Raw genomic sequence first — 16,398 nt, forward strand, 5'->3', positions numbered from 1 at the left:
AAAGAATAAAAACAAACAAACAAACAAAAAAAAAACTTATAGCTGGAGTTATGCCTTAACTTAGCAGCCCCAACACTACCACAAACAAAGAAAATCCAGATTCTTTCAAATATTTTATTCCCAGTCTGTGTGCATATTTAAACAAGGACTCCGTATTTCTTCAGAACGTCTGTGTACTTTGCAATTTTGGTTTCAACATTTTTCTCTGCTTGCCTCTTGAGTTTCTGCAAAATAAAAAGTATGCATTAGATAAAAAAAACAAACCCCATAAAAACAAGCACCTCTTCATTAACCACCCTGGCGTTCTGATAAGATCGCCAGGGAGGCTGCGGGAGGGTCTTTTTTAAATTAAAAAAAAACTATTTCATGCAGCCAACTGAAAGTTGGCTGCATGAAAGCCCACTAGAGGGCGCTCCGGAGGCGTTCTTCCGATCGCCTCCGGCGCCCAGAATAAACAAGGAAGGCCGCAATGAGCGGCCTTCCTTGTTTTGCTTACACCGTCGCCATAGCGACGAGCGGAGTGACGTCATCCGACGTCCTGACGTCAGCCGCCTCCGATCCAGCCCTTAGCGCTGGCCGGAACTATTTGTTCCGGCTGCGCAGGGCTCAGGCGGCTGGGGGGTCCCTCTTTCGCCGCTGCTCGCGGCGGATCGCCGCAGAGCGGCGGCGATCGGGCAGCACACGCGGCTGGCAAAGTGCCGGCTGCGTGTGCTGCTCTTTATTTGGTGCAAATCGGCCCAGCAGGGCCTGAGCGGCAGCCTCCGGCGGTGATGGACGAGCTGAGCTCGTCCATACCGCCAGGATGGTTAATATGTTTCTCCAGTCATGCCTAGGCAGGGTGTATAATTTAACACATTAACCCACAAGAAACAGATTCAGCGTGTATAAATGCCTCATGGTTGAGCATACTTGTACAGTGACACCTTCAGAGGATGTGCTGCCAAGTTCCACTATAGGAGCTACCTGGCTGCTGCAGGAAGGGCCTATTCATACTGTGCTGATTAGCAGGACCCAAGGACCAGGGTCAAGTATTAACCAATATTTCATCAACTTCATGCAAATTTTCTAAGCAGCTTGAAACTAGACCAATTAGCTGCAGTTGCTGTTCTGGATTGGTAAAATTCTTAATTGCCTACATAAAAAAAATCTGCATCAGGCCTCTTGCACACTGCAAGCAAATCAGATTCAGATTCAGATTTTTAATCTGTTTTTACATCCGATTCCGATTTTTAATCTTAACTGCATGCTGCGTTTTTTGATCCGTTTTTCTGTTGAATGTATTCAAGGAAAATCGGAAACGGAATCGGAATCCGGATTTGCAGTGTGCAGGGAGCCTAAAATTGGGGGAAAAAAAATCTCACTGATCTCAACACTCAACACTGGCAAATGTCTCCACTGCTTCCTAAAGGTCGATGCAGTTTTCTTGAAGGGTAGTATGACTTTCCATTATGTGAACAGTTGTATGCAGTCAAATACTCCAGGTGCGTCATGAAGACCTGTAACAGTTTTGTTTATCCAAGTCATATCCTTTCTGTATAACACAAAATCTAAGGGCCTGAGGGGAGGCAAGTACAATGCCACAAACCATTTCACTTTACTACATCCCAAAGTATCATCAGCACTCGTGCACTGCTACAGGTGGTGCCTAGATGTAGAGAGATTTAGATAAAATTTACATTACAGACTTGTTGGTGGATTTTCAGGGGTCCCAGTGCTGGATCCCTTCTGGTGAGGACGACAGGGTTGGGGAAGCCTCTTTAGGATCCAGTGGCTTTCCCCTCCCCTGGTATGCTAACCCCCCCCCCCCCCCGGCACTTTTATTCTTCACTTAAAGGGACTCCGAGCAGTGCAGAAACTATGGAAAGATGCATATCATTTTAACCTGCTGGGCGGTCTGGACGAGCTCAGCTCGTCCAGTACCGCCGGAGCCTGCCGCTCAGGCCCTGCTGGGCCGATTTGGCTCAAATAAAAAGCAGCACACGCAGCCGGCACTTTGCCAGCCGCGTGTGCTGCCTGATCGCCGCCGCTCTGCGGCGATCCGCCGCGAGCAGCGGCGAAAGAGGGTCCCCCCAGCCGCCTGAGCCCAGCGTAGCCGGAACAAAAAGTTCCGGCCAGCGCTAAGGGCTGGATCGGAGGCGGCTGACGTCAGGACGTCGGCTGACGTCGATGACGTCACTCCGCTCGTCGCTATGGCGACGATGTAAGCAAAACAAGGAAGGCCGCTCATTGCGGCCTTCCTTGTTTATTCTGGGCGCCGGAGGCGATCGGAAGAACGCCTCCGGAGCGCCCTCTAGTGGGCTTTCATGCAGCCAACTTTCAGTTGGCTGCATGAAATAGTTTTTTTTTTATTAAAAAAAAACCCTCCCGCAGCCTGCCTGGCGATCTTAATAGAACGCCAGGCAGGTTAAAGCTCTCTTTCACCTCTTTCCAATGATATATAAACCGCCGCCCTACGTCTTAGTTTTCTCTATTTTCACGACTGAAATTGCTGCGGCCGCGATTTCAATAGCGAAAATAGAACTAAAAAAGGCGTAGGGCGACGATTTAGGCATCGCCAGAAAGAGGAGAAAGCTTTAAAATGATATCCATCTTTCCATAGTTACTTGTATTACACAGGGCAACTTTTTCCTAAAGTCAGCAGCTCCATTCTGCTGAATGGAGCTGCTGACACTGGGGAAAGTGTCGTCCTGTGTAATACAAGTAACTATGGAAAGATGGATATTTTAAAGCTCTCTTTCTCCTCTTTCTGGCGACACCTAAATAGTCGCCCTACGCCTTTTAGTTTTCTCTATTTTCGCGATTGAAATTGCGGCCGCGGCAATTTCAATCGCGAAAACTAAATGGCGTAGGGCGGCGGTTTATATATCATTGGAAAGAGGAGAAAGAGCTTTAAAATGATATGCATCTTTCCATAGTTTCTGCACTGCTCGGAGTCCCTTTAAAGCAAACCTGAGGTAGTGGAAAGCCTCTGAATCCTTCAGGCTTCCAATGTCCTCCTTGACCCCACTGCCTAGGACCCCGAGTTTGCACCCTTCGTACGTACACTAGTTAGCCTGTACAGTGGCATGGAGCCGCTTACACCTATACAGAGGCGGCAGTACTTGTGCATTGTGCACTTGTGAATGTTAGTGGTCCCTTGAATGTAACAGTGTGGAATAAGTAGAGGTGAGGAGGACACAGGTAGACTACCTAGAATCTAGATAAAGCATCTAACTTTTTCTTCTGTCACTTCCGGGGTCACTTTTACTCTCCGGACTACAAGGAATGAATGAAAACAAGGCAACATATGGAGTTTTATAAATGTGCATGGTATGCTTAGAACCAGAGTGTAATCTTTTGTACAGGAACTGAGGGAAATTTCCCCCAAAGAACAGGTTCATACCACTGTTGATAAGTGTTAGTTCACATTAGAAGCACAAATTGCAAACTTGGCTTATTTTTTTCATTTTTACCGAGATTTGCGCTTAAGATTCCAATTCAATAGAACGAGAATCAATGTAATCATCCCTAAAGCACTGCATGCAGCACTGCAGTCAGAATGATCCCATAGGGATACATTTGCTGCTGATCCCGTAGGGATACACTTGCTGATTGCCAGCGATCAGTAGAGCGCTTTAAAAGCACCCAGTGTGAACCAGCCCTTTACATAGCAAAAAAAAAAAAAAAAATATATATAAGCAACTGTATAAGTAATCTGAAAAATGTTCTTTTACAGAGCTCCTTCAGAGATGCTGCAATGTAGTTACTTCCTGGCTTGCTGGAAGCACAGAAAGGGTTAAACTTACACATTAGCCCAACTCAGGGGACAGCTGGGAGCTCAGATTGCACTAGCTCATGACTTGCTGAGAGGGGAGAAACAGAAAGGATGGTCTCTAAAATAATAATAAAAAAAAGGCGCAGGGTGGATTTCTCAGTGTTCTTTTCTGTGCAAAAGTTCAGGTCCGCTTTAAAGAGACTAACAAAAATTTTCAGCCTCATTTCTTCTACCCTATAAGTTCCTATACCTGCTCTAATGTGGTCTGTCTTACTGCAGCCTTTCCTAGTTGCACAGGGGCTAATACAGCCATCTGTTATATAATCGAATCTTCTTTCCTTTGTCAGCTTTGTCTGCTCAGGCAGGAATGTGCTGCGCTGCTGTGATGGGTAGAAGTTTACACACCCTCTCCACACCCCCTCCAGGCTCTGTATGAGTCACAGACTGAGCTTCTCTCAGCCTATCACATGCTGGTTAGTAGCCATGTTTTTTGTTTGTAAACACTCCCTAAATCTGGCAATTACAAGCAAGGATTGCAGCAGGAAGTGGCAGAAACAGCAAAGAGGGGCACAGGAGAACATAATGAATAGAATGGTATGCTTTTTATTGTAAGAATTTTAAAGTACAGATTCTCTTTAACCACTTCCCCCTCTGCTGGGACGAGTAACTACGCCCCTGCAAAATGCCACAACTCTGTACAGGGGCGTAGGTACTACGTCCCTCCTGCCGACTGATCAATGAATGGGTAAACAAACCCCATTCATTGATCTAACTCCCCGTGTGAATGGCTGCATTCGTCTAGGCTCTGCCATTCATGAATTCCGTGCGCATAGTGCTTCCGTTTCTGTACTAACAGTATGGAGCTGAAGTCACCACTGAGGACATCTTGTGGTAAAATTGTAATATTAGTTTTTCTTCCAGTTTATAATCCCTATTTTTTTTTTTTTTTAAATTCACCCCTGACCTCCCACAATCCAAGTTACCACTTTATATTTTTTTTTTAAAAAAATTACAAAAAAATAAAATACATAAATACCTTACGGACTGAACTTGAATATGTATACAAAAACTATACTAAAATTACAGTACTTTATAAATTATTGGCCTGTAATTAGGGATAGATGCAAAAAAAAAAAAAACTTTAAAAAATGTACCTTTATTTCCAAATAAAATATTGGCGACATACAGGGAATAGGGAAACATTTTAACCGTTGCAATAACTGATACAATGGGCAAATAAGATGTGTGGGTTTTAATTACGGTAGCATGTTTTAATTTAAACCTATAATGGCCGAAAACTGAGAAAATTTGTTCGATTTTTTCTTATTATTCCCATTAAAAGAGTTAGAATAAAATAATTCTTAGCAAAAAGTACCCCTCAAAGAAAGCCTAATCAGTGGTGAAAAAAACAAACAAGATATATAGATAGTTTTGTTGTGATAAGTAGTAATAAAGTTATAGGTGAATGAATGGAAGGAGCGCTGACGGGTGAAAACTGCTCTGGTTTTTGAGGAGGAAAAACCCTTTGATGTGAAAAGGGTTAAGCTACAAACTGGATAAATGTCAGTGTGATCATTTCCCATTATCACTGTACAGGATGCTGCCCAGCTCACTGTCAAACTGTACTATGTCCTGTGAAGAGTACAGGACAAGTGTAAGGCTGGGTTCCCACATAAAAAAGGTGCCTAGTCCAGATTTTTTTTTTTTTTTTTTTTTTTTTTTTTTACCGTTGGCATCAGTTTTGTATTAGTTTTTTATGTTTGGTTCACACATAAAAAAGGCGTACATGTCCAATCCAGTCAGGTAAAACAGATAGAAAACTGACTGAACGTGTGTGAACCCAGCCTAATGGTGTCCCCATGACCTGCAAAAGCACAGAATTGAAACATGCATGTAATGCTGTGCTGCCCATTCAGTATAGTTGAACGAGTTCAGCGCTACAAAAGTGGAGGTACCATGTATATCTGAGAAGTGTCTCCCCCCATATTTGTGTAGGTTTCAGGGCCCTCCATAAAAATGGGAATAAAAAAAAAAAAAAAAGCCAGAGACCTTGTTACCAGAAAACAGCTAATTGCATTTGTCACAAGCTCCATGGGTGGTTGCTAGCTCTATGCAAGGAACAGGAGGGTGACTACTTACCATGACCAGCTTCTTTTTAGCATAGTGCATTTTGGCCTTTGCCTTCCTCTTCTCCTCCAGAGTAGCTGTCACTGCCTGGTACTTCCAGCCTACTTCATGAGCAAGACGTCCAAGAAGAGCAAACTGCAAATGAACAATAACTATTTACACCAACAGTTCCCGAGACAGTAAATTAAAGCATCAAAAATTTCTGATATGACTAAGCCACCATACTGATATGACTAGCAACTGTCACATACCTTGCGTGTTGGCTTCAACCGTACAATCTTCAGGGCAGCAGGGACTACCATGCGCTTTCTCTGTTGGGAGGAAAATATGTTGAACTCTTGTATTACAGGATGCTATGAGCCACATTAATTCTAGCTTTATAGCCATTTACCTTATCGTAGGGAGGTGGAATGCCATCGAAGACCTTCAGTCTCTCAAGTGCAGCCTGTCCTCGCTTAGTCTTGTGTGGGAGCATGCCTGTGAAACAGAATCCATTTACAGTAACTCATCTCAGAGGGAAGCATGGAAATAAATGAATGCTCTTTCTAATTTTATCTCAGCATGCAATAGCTTACAGCTGAATTTCCATATAAATTCGTTAGATCACTGAAACAAAGGCTTACATTTTTAAAATAGAGGCAAAACAGCAGGTTACTCACAACAAGAAGTCTATTCTAACAGATTCATTCACCTTACGAATGCAGAAGGTATTCTCACAAATTTGAAATGGCAAAATACCTGGTAAGAACCCCATAAACCAGTCACTTTAAGCACTGTAGATATAGTCAGTGCTGTTTAAGGGGACTGTTCTATTATGTGGTGGGTTACTATAGTAGCACTATTTACCTATGCATTATCAAAGGCTAACAAGAATCCCTAATACTATAGGATAGTTTCCTTGTGTACCTCATACTCCCCTCTCTCCATTCTACCATTACTCACATGTGGTGTAAAGACTCATGTGCAGAGATTTAAAATAGACTTGGCTTAAACATTGTAAAGGTTATTTCTGTTTGCACTAGTTCGTGAACCTTCCAAAGAATTTCTGCACCTCTACAATTCGGAGTGCCACAAGGATCAATCCTATCCCCTCTGCTGTTTGCAATCTACATGTTGCCAATCGGTACACTTATCCAACGACATGGCCTGACGTACCACTGCTACGCCGATGACACACAGCTATACCTGTCCTTCAAACCTGGTGGAACAGACCCTACCCCAAAAATAAACTCTTGCTTAGCTGAGCTTCAGGCATGGATGAATGATAACTGGTTGAAACTGAATGCTGACAAAACTGAGGTCCTGTTTGTCCAAAGCCAGTGCTCGCCATCAAAACAGCTCTATCCTAAAGCAACACCAATCAGGATTGGGAATTCAGACATAAACAGCTCCAACCTTGTGCGCAGCCTTGGCGTACTAATCGATGGGGAATTGAGTTTCAGAAACCAAATTTCATCTGTAGTTAAATCTTCCTTCTTTCATCTGAAGAACATTGCAAAGATTAAACATCTGATTCCCCCAGAGGATCTTCAAACCCTAGTCCACGCCTTCATCACATCACGGCTGGACTACTGCAATGCCCTTTATGCTGGCCTCCCCAAAAAGGACCTGCGTCGCCTGCAATTAGCAATCTGGCAGCAGCATTCTGCACTAACAAACCAGCCTCGCCACTGTCACATTACACCGATCCTTCGCTCACTGCACTGGCTACCAGTAGAATGGAGAATACTCTTCAAGATTGGACTGCTGACATTCAAATCCCTGCACAATCTGGGCCCTGGATACATGAAGGACTTGCTGAAGCTGCACCACACCTCTCACAACCTCAGATCAGCAAGTTCTATAAACTTGGTCACTCCCAGAGTGCACCTCAAAAAATCTGGAGACAGAGCCTTCTGTCATGCTGCCCCTACTCTTTGGAACTCCCTACCACACCCAGTAAAGACCGCACCATCCCTGGAGCTATTCAAATCCAGACTGAAAAGCCACCTGTTTAGCCTGGCATTTCCAGATTTATAAAATTCTTCCTCTGTACCATGATGGTCGGAGCCATGCTTATGCGCTTTGAGTCCCACGGGAGAAAAGCGCTTTACAAATGTTATTTGTTGTTGTTGTTTAAAAATGGGCCAAGATAGTAATTATTTATATACAGTGGAGGAAATTATTTGACCCCTCACTGATTTTGTAAGTTTGTCCAATGACAAAGAAATGAAAAGTCTCAGAACAGTATCATTTCAATGGTAGGTTTATTTTAACAGTGGCAGATAGCACATCAAAAGGAAAATCGAAAAAATAACCTTAAATAAAAGATAGCAACTGATTTGCATTTCATTGAGTGAAATAAGTTTTTGAACCCTCTAACAATAAAAAAAGACTTAATACTTAGTGGAAAAACCCTTGTTTGCAAGCACAGAAGTCAAACGTTTCTTGTAATTGATGACCAAGTCTGCACACATTTTAGGAGGAATGTTGGTCCACTCTTTGCAGATCATCTCTAAATCCCTAAGGTTTCGAGGCCGACTCTGTGCAACTCTGAGCTTGAGCTCCCTCCATAGGTTTTCTATTGGATTAAGGTCCGGAGACTGACTAGGCCACTCCATGACCTTAAAGGGATACTGTAGGGGGGGGGGGGGGGGGGGGGAAATGAGTTGAAGTTACCCGGGGCTTCTAATGGTCCCCCACAGACATCCTGTGCCCACGTAGCCACTCCCCAATGCTCCGGCCCCGCCTCTGGTTCACTTCTGGAATTTCAGACCTAAAGTCTGAAAACCACTGCGCCTGCGTTGCCGTGTCCTCGCTTCCCCTGATGTCACCAGGAGCGCACGGCGCAGACCATACTGGGCCTGCGCAGTACGCTCCTGGTGCCATCAGCGGGAGTGAGGACACAGCTACGCAGGCGCAGTGGTTTTCAGACTTTAGGTCTGAAATTCCAGAAGTGAACTGTAGGCGGGGCCGGAGCATTGGGGAGTGGCTGCGTGGGCACAGGATGTCTGTGGGGGACCATTAGAAGCCCCGGGTAACTTCAACTCATTTTCCCCCGACCCCCCTACAGTTTCCCTTTAATGTGCTTCTTCTTGAGCAACTCCTTTGTTGCCTTTGCTGTATGTTTTGGGTCATGGTCGTGCTGGAACACCCATCCACGACCCATTTTCAGTTTCCTGGCAGAGGGAAGGAGGTTGTCGTTCAGGATTCCACGATACATGGCTCCGTCCATTTTCCTGTTAATGCGATTAAGTTGTCCTGTGCCCTTAGCAGAAAAACACCCCCAAAGCAAAATGTTTCCTGGCAGAGGGAAGGAGGTTGTCGTTCAGGATTCCACGATACATGGCTCCGTCCATTTTCCTGTTAATGCGATTAAGTTGTCCTGTGCCCTTAGCAGAAAAACACCCCCAAAGCAAAATGTTTCCACCCTTGATGGTGGGGACGGTGGTTTGGGGGTCATAGGCAGCATTTTTCTTCCTCCAAACACAGCGAGTTGAGTTAATGCCAAAGAGCTCTATTTTGGTCTCATCAGACCACAGCACCTTCTCCCAGTCACTCACAGAATCATTCAGGTGTTCATTGGCAAACTTTTTTTGTGCTCCTTCCATTTTTTCGAACAATTGCACCAACAGTTGTCACCTTCTCGCTAATGGTTTTGTAGCCCATTCCAGCCTTGTGCAGGTCTACAATTTTGTCTGACATCCTTGGACAGCTCTTTGGTCTTTCCCATGTTGGAGAGTTTGGAGTCTGCTTGATTGATTGATTCTGTGGACAGGTGTCTTTTATACAGGTGACTCGTTAAGACAGGTGTCCTTAATGAGGGTGACTAATTGAGTAGAAGTGTCTAACCACTCTGTGGGAGCCAGAACTCTTAATGGTTGGTAGGGGTTCAAAAACTTATTTCACTCAATGAAATGCAAATCAGTTGCTATCTTTTATTTAAGGTTATTTTTTCAATTTTCCTTTTGACGTGCTATCTGCCACTGTTAAAATAAACCTACCATTGAAATGATACTGTTCTGAGACTTTTCATTTCTTTGTCATTGGACAAACTTACAAAATCAGTGAGGGGTCAAATAATTATTTCCCCCACTGTAGCACTAACATGTTTTGCAGCACTTTTATATAGTGTATATAATCCTGTCACTAGCTGTCGATCAAAGAAGCTCACACGCTAACCATACAAATAACCAGTGTTTTAGTTCACGGACCACTGTTTTAACCAGACTTGTTTATTGATGGCACATATAGTGCTGACATCACCAGTTTTTTTTTTTTTTTAATTATGTACCACGGAAAAACTAAACCCTAACTTTATACAGTAGCAGTAGGGTATTGTACCGTGTTAGCCATCAGTAAAAGCAAGAAGTTTTAAATCAAATGGTAAATCAAATTAAATGGCATCATCCTGATTTAAAACTTCTAACTTTATACAATGAATCCAGTCTCTGCACTCGCGCTCTGTGACGGGATACAGTAATGCTCTGTAGGGGAGTGTAATCAGCCTATTAAACAGGTAATCTACTTCACCAACCTACATTATCTGTTCTGTGAGCATAAAGGTAGCCATACACTGGCTCGATTCCTGGCCGTTTCGACAGCAGATTCGATCCTGGGATCGAATCTGCTGGCAATTGTTCGCGGTAAACGCAGCCGCCGATCCGATTCCCTCGAATCGGATCGGTCCGTCGATCGCGCCGTGCGGGAAATTACCCTCGATCGCCCGCGGGTAAAGTGCGCGTCGCTAGCGGCGGCCGATCCGGTATACATTACCTGAGGCTGGCTCCCGGGCGTCTTCTCCGTGCTGCACGGCTCTGTTCCGGCTCCATCCATCCCGGCGCTTCCTGTGTCACTGCAGTGACCAGGAAGTTCTAATAGAGGGCGCTCTATTTGAACTTCCTGGTCACGGAGTAACACAGGAAGCGCCGTAATGGATCCGGAACAGAGCCGTGCAATGCGGAGAAGAGGACCCGGAGCCAGCATCAGGTAATGTATACGGGGGGGGGGGGGGGGGGGGGGACGACACAGGCGGCAGGAGCAGCTCAGCAGATAGTGAATCGGTTTCAGGCTGAAATCGATTCACAATCTGTTTGCAGTAAAGGCAGCCATACGATCCCTCTCTGATCAGATTCGATCAGATAGGGATCTGTCAGCTGGTCGATCTAATGGCACATCGACCAGTGTATGGCTACCTTAAGAGGACACAGTAGCAGCACCTATCACACTGGTGGGTGACATCACCACATCTCGGGCCGAAAGCCTATAGAAGGGGACCTTCCCTGTCCTGTCTACAAGCACTGCTGGGGGCAGCTGGCAAATTTCTGAGAATGAACTGCACATGTGCCTTTCTACATCTGAGACTGAGCAGACAATTCTCCTGCTCCGTTCAGCACTGCTCATGTGCAAGTCTCTAGGCCTCACCAGCTGCCCCTAGCAGTGCCTGTAAAGGCAAAACACAAAAATGTAGCCCATCATCACTAGATGCAATTACATTACCTGTCAGTGCGACAGGCGCTGCCACGGTGTCCCTGAACTTAGCTTCCACACTCACAGGAACAGACTATGTATGCTGGAGGAGAAGATCAAGTAAATCAACTGTTTAAGAGGCTAGATGATGCTCCCCTACTGAGAGTTACTGCACCCAATCACCTATACTGGGATGAGATTCAAGCTGATTAAGTTTACTTCATGTAGCAAAAAACAAAAACAAACAAAAAAAAAAGTGCTGGTGACTTCAGCACTATGACGGGCCAACAGCCTCATTCATGACAGTGGCCCTTTAAAAAAAAATAAAAATAAAAAAATTATATATATATATAAATAAAATTCTGCTGCTATATTTACCTCTCACAGTTCTCCAGAAGATACGGCTGGGTGCTCTGAAGTGATATGGTCCACGGGAAGGATTTGTGTTCATGCGTTTACGGAGGAAAGCCAGATACTTTACTGTGGGAGAAAAAAAAACGCTATTAAACACTGGAATCAACATTCAAAAAGTTTAAACAAAATCGAAGTTTTCCCCAAATGCCCCGTTATAATTTATTCTGACTCCTGTAAAGGCGTTATCCATTTGCAGGTTCCTAGCAAGAAATAGTGTTAACTAGTAACTCAATAACAAAATGGTCATAACCAAGTTTAGATGATTCTGGTACATTGACAAACATCCTCCTATCAATCTTCCAAAGTCATAAATAGCAGCGATGATCAATAGGTTGCAAGTTTTTCACACCGATACAAGATTGATTGCAGTCTGTATACAATTTGAGGTTAGACCAAAGCAGACTCGCCACACAACGTATTCAGTTCAATTTGAAACAACATGTTGAATTTACGTGGGGCTTCTAATGGTTCCCCACAGACATCCTGTGCCTGCGCAGCCACTCGCCGATGCTCCAGTCCCCGCCTCCGGTTCACTTCCGGAATTTGTGACGAGAGTCGGAAAGCCACTGCGCCTGAGCGGCCATGTCCTCTCTCCCGCTGTCACCAAGAGCGTACTGCGCAGACCACTGTACCCTGGAAAACCACTCTGATCTAGCGTTTTCAGAGCGTTTTTCGCTTTTCCTATACTTTACATTGAGGCAGAAACGCTTCTGCAAACCACAAAAGTGCTGCAGGACCCACGTTTGCGATTTGCTAAAAACCTCAAACCGCTGGTGTGCACCATCCCATTGAGATACATTAGCCAAGCGGTTTCACAGGCGGAAGCGCAAAAAAAAATAAAAATTTTTTTACTCACCTGGGCTTCTACCCGTCCCCTGCAGCAGTCCAGTGCCCTCACAGCCACTCACTAATCCTCTGGTCCCCCGCTGCCAGCTAGTTTTTGCCGGCAGGCCCGTCAGGACTGGCCACGCGTAGCTTTTTCCGCATTCCCGACTGTAATTAGCGCTATTGTGGACCGCAACGCGTACAAAAATATGCGTTGCCGCATATCTATGCGTGCGTAATGCGGCAACACGTATTTTTGTATGCGTTGCGGCCCGCGTTAGCGCTAATTACAGTCGGGAATGCGGAAAAAGCTACGCGTGGCCAGTCCTGACAGGCTTGTCGGCAAAAACGAAACTAGCTGGCAGCAGGGGACCAGAGGATTAGTGAGTGACTGCAAGGGCATAGGACTGCTGCAGGGGGCTGGTAGAAGACCCAGGTGAGTAAAACTTTTTTTTCTGGCTTAAGTGTCTCTTTAACCACTTCAGGATGCCTTTACCCCCCCCTTAAGGACCAGCGCTAATTACGAAGATCTGTGCTGGGTGGGCTCTACAGCCCCAGCACAGATCAACCAGGCAGAGCGACCAGATCGCCCCCCTTTTTTCCCCACTAGGGGGATGATGTGCTGGGGGGGGGGGTCTGATCGCTCCTGCATGCGTGTGGGTGGCGGGGGGGCACCTCAAAGCCCCCTCCACCGCAGGATTCCCCCTCTCCCTCCCTGTCCCAGAGATCGGAGGCTGCACAGGAACAGATCTGTCCTGTGCAGCCTCTAACAGGCTCCTGCCTGTCATGTGACAGCGATCCCCGGCCGCTGATTGACCAATCAGCGGCTGGGATCGCTGATCTAGTACAACGCTGCTACTGTTAGCAGCGTTGTAAAAATGTAAACAAAGCGGATTATTCCCGCTTGTGTTTACATTTAGCCTGCGAGCTGCGACCCGCAGGCTATTCACGGAGCCCCCCGCCGTGAATTGACAGGAAGCAGCTGCTCACGCGAGCGGCTGTTTCCTGATTAATTAGCCTGCAGCCGGCGACGCAGATGTGCGTCACTGGTCCTGCAGCTGCCACTTTGCCAACCCGCGTTATGAGTGCACGGTCGGCAAGTGGTTAAAAGGAGTTATCAGGTTAAATGAATGAAATAAGTGGTACTTACTGGGGGCTTCCTCCAGCCCTAAGCATGTCCCTCGCCGCAGCTCTCCCTTCAGCTGTTCGTCGCAGCTCCGTCCCGGTTCCCAGCAATGACATCAGGGGGACCCCCCCAGGTCGGCCTGTACTGCGCCTGCGTCAATCACCACCACGTGGGCCTGTGCAGACTGCGCAGGTGCAGAACTACTGCGCCGTCCGCTCCGGCCTACGCGGTGGCGATTGACAGCGCCGCGGGGGCAGTAGAGGCCGACCTGGATGTCGGCCTGACGTCATCGCCGGGGTCCGGGAGCGAGCTGCGGCGAAGGACATGCTGGGAGCATGGCGCTGGAGAAAGCCCCCGGTAAGTACCACTTATATTTACTTTCCTGATAACTCGTTTAACCACCAACTCATTTAAATACTACGTACACACCATATCAGCATTCAAAAAACATGTAATTCAAATGACTTATACACGTGGCCAACCTGCACGATGGTCGAGCAGTTGATCCGCCTGTTAAATCAGGCAAAAAAAAAAAAAAAAAAAAAAAACCCTTAATCAGTAGATCGTCCAGTTGTTTGCTGCCCGTCTACGCCCAACAATCGTCCAAAACACCAAGTTGGAACGATAGATGGGTGGAAAAGTAATCATATACGAGCCTTTACTCCTGTGGATACAAACTACATGATGTGAAAGTGTGATACTTACGTTTGTTGCGGTAAAAGTTGCCAGAAATGTTGATGCCTTCACATCTCACAACAACTACTTTGCGTCCTACAGAATTTGGGATGAAAAAAAATAATAAGTTCAGCATTGATAAAATCTGGAAATTTCAGCCCAATGCATCTTTAATTCTATCAATTTCAAGTGCCTACATATGTAAACATGTTAATAAAAGAAGTCTCATGAATAATTACACATCACGCTCATTAATTAAGCACCAACATAGCACCATACAAAACGTGATTCAAATCAAAAGCTTTTGGACAAAAAGCACTAAAAAACATAGCAATTTTCCAAGCGTTTTTAGTACAAGAGCTGTATACTTTCAGCTCTACTATACAACACAAAAAAACCCCTAGGTATAAATAGAAAATTACTAGGCACATGCCTAGAATCCCTTCTAAAAGCGCCGGGCGTTTGCGAATATGCTAGCGCTTTTAGGTATGCACCAGCTCAGAAAGTACTCCATCCATATAGTTGGATGGCAGAGACGCACACATGAGAATAGAACTGCAAAGCAAGTATGCCAACCACTGCACTTCACAATCATGTTCCCACTGCTTTCTAGGATAATTCATTTCCAATCCCTAGGACCTCCTTGGCTTTAACCTCCCTGGCGGTTAATTTTTTTTGCCACTTAGGCAAAAAATTTTTTGTTTTTTTTTTGTTTCATGTAAAAGCTACCAGAGTGGTAGCTACATGAAACACCACTAGAGGTCGCATGTGTCCCTCTAATGCGATCGTCGCCGGCATCAATAGCAAACAGGGGAACACGTATATAACGCGCTCCCCTGTTTGGCTTCTCCTGTCGCCATGCCGACGATCGGAATGACGTCATGGACGTCCTGACGTCAGACGCCTCCGATCCAGCCCATAGCGCTGCCCGGAACTCCTTGGTCCGGGAAGCGCAGGGCTCTGTGGCTCTCTTGCGCCGCTGCGTGCGGGCGATCGGCGATCGAGCTGTACGCGCAGCTAGCAAAGTGCTAGCTGCGCGTACAGCATTTTAAACTGAGCAAATCGCCCCACCAGGGGCTGAGATATCTTCCTGCACGGCATATACCGAGCTCAGTTCGGGCTTACCGCCAGGAAGGTTAATTTGAACCCAGTTACTTCCATAAACAGCAAGTAAGGAACATCAACAAAAATTAATTGGCTTTTAACTTGCTATCACTACACAGGATTGCCTAGCTGTCAGCGCTTTGACCGCAATTAGTGCGGTAAAATCACCGTATATTCACTATGAGCAATCGTAATTAGCGCTTTTTAATCTAGAATAGCAGAAAAATTCTGCGAAGATTGCCCGTAATCGGCTGCAATCACGGCAGTGAGATCACTGTCACTAGTTAGTATTGCACCAGCACTTTGGCGATTAATATATGAGAGAGAGAGAGAGAGAGAGAGAGAGAGAGAGAGAGAGAGAGAGAGAGAGAGAGAGAGAGAGAGAGAGAGAAGAGAGAGAGAGAGAGAGAGAGAGAGAGAGAGAGAGAGAGAGAGAGAGAGAGAGAGAGAGAGAGAGAGAGAGAGAGAGAGAGAGAGAGAGAGAGAGAGAGAGAGAGAGAGATTTTAAATAGTACTATGGCCTGGTGGTCTCAGATGGTAGTGCATGTTAAGTTATCTCATGGTCGTGAAACTCAAACAAGATAACTTTTGAATCATCATTGACCATTACAGGGGAGGGTGGACTCATCTATTTGGGTACTCACCAAGCAAAACTTGCTTTGCAACAATAGCTGCAAGACGACCAAGGAGATGTCCTCTGCCATCAAGGACCAGAACCTGCAGTACAAACAAACTGTTAAGTGGTGTTTAACAAAAGCCACTATTAGAAATAGGTTCTAGCCAGCAATCTCAGATGGTAGTGCATGTAAAGTGATTTCACAGCAGTGAAACTCAAAACTGAAGAAATCATCATTGACTGTCTGGATTTAATACTTAAAAGGACACCTGAAGTGAGAGGGTTATGGAGGCTGCCAAATGTATTTCC

At 45.5% G+C, this 16,398-nt stretch overlaps 1 protein-coding gene and 2 non-coding genes across 3 annotated transcripts; all 3 read right to left on the reverse strand.

Moving 5' to 3' along the window:
* Window positions 1-100: 100 nt before the first annotated feature.
* Window positions 101-14,459, reverse strand: RPL13A (ribosomal protein L13a). Its single transcript, XM_068251759.1, has 6 exons — window positions 14,400-14,459; window positions 11,708-11,809; window positions 6,273-6,358; window positions 6,133-6,192; window positions 5,894-6,016; window positions 101-224 (listed from the first exon to the last, which is right to left on the reverse strand). Exons 2-6 carry the CDS (start codon window positions 11,778-11,780, stop codon window positions 138-140), a joined length of 429 nt encoding a protein of 142 aa, XP_068107860.1. The 5' UTR covers window positions 11,781-11,809; window positions 14,400-14,459; the 3' UTR covers window positions 101-137.
* Window positions 14,460-15,997: 1,538 nt separating this feature from the next.
* On the reverse strand, window positions 15,998-16,080 carry LOC137533730 (small nucleolar RNA Z195/SNORD33/SNORD32 family). Its single transcript, XR_011024196.1, has one exon. It is a non-coding gene; the product is annotated as a small nucleolar RNA Z195/SNORD33/SNORD32 family (small nucleolar RNA).
* A 176-nt stretch (window positions 16,081-16,256) lies between these two features.
* On the reverse strand, window positions 16,257-16,333 carry LOC137533731 (small nucleolar RNA Z195/SNORD33/SNORD32 family). Its single transcript, XR_011024197.1, has one exon. It is a non-coding gene; the product is annotated as a small nucleolar RNA Z195/SNORD33/SNORD32 family (small nucleolar RNA).
* Window positions 16,334-16,398: the final 65 nt, after the last annotated feature.

Source organism: Hyperolius riggenbachi, chromosome 9, assembly GCF_040937935.1.
Source record: "Hyperolius riggenbachi isolate aHypRig1 chromosome 9, aHypRig1.pri, whole genome shotgun sequence".
Taxonomy (NCBI): domain Eukaryota; kingdom Metazoa; phylum Chordata; class Amphibia; order Anura; family Hyperoliidae; genus Hyperolius; species Hyperolius riggenbachi.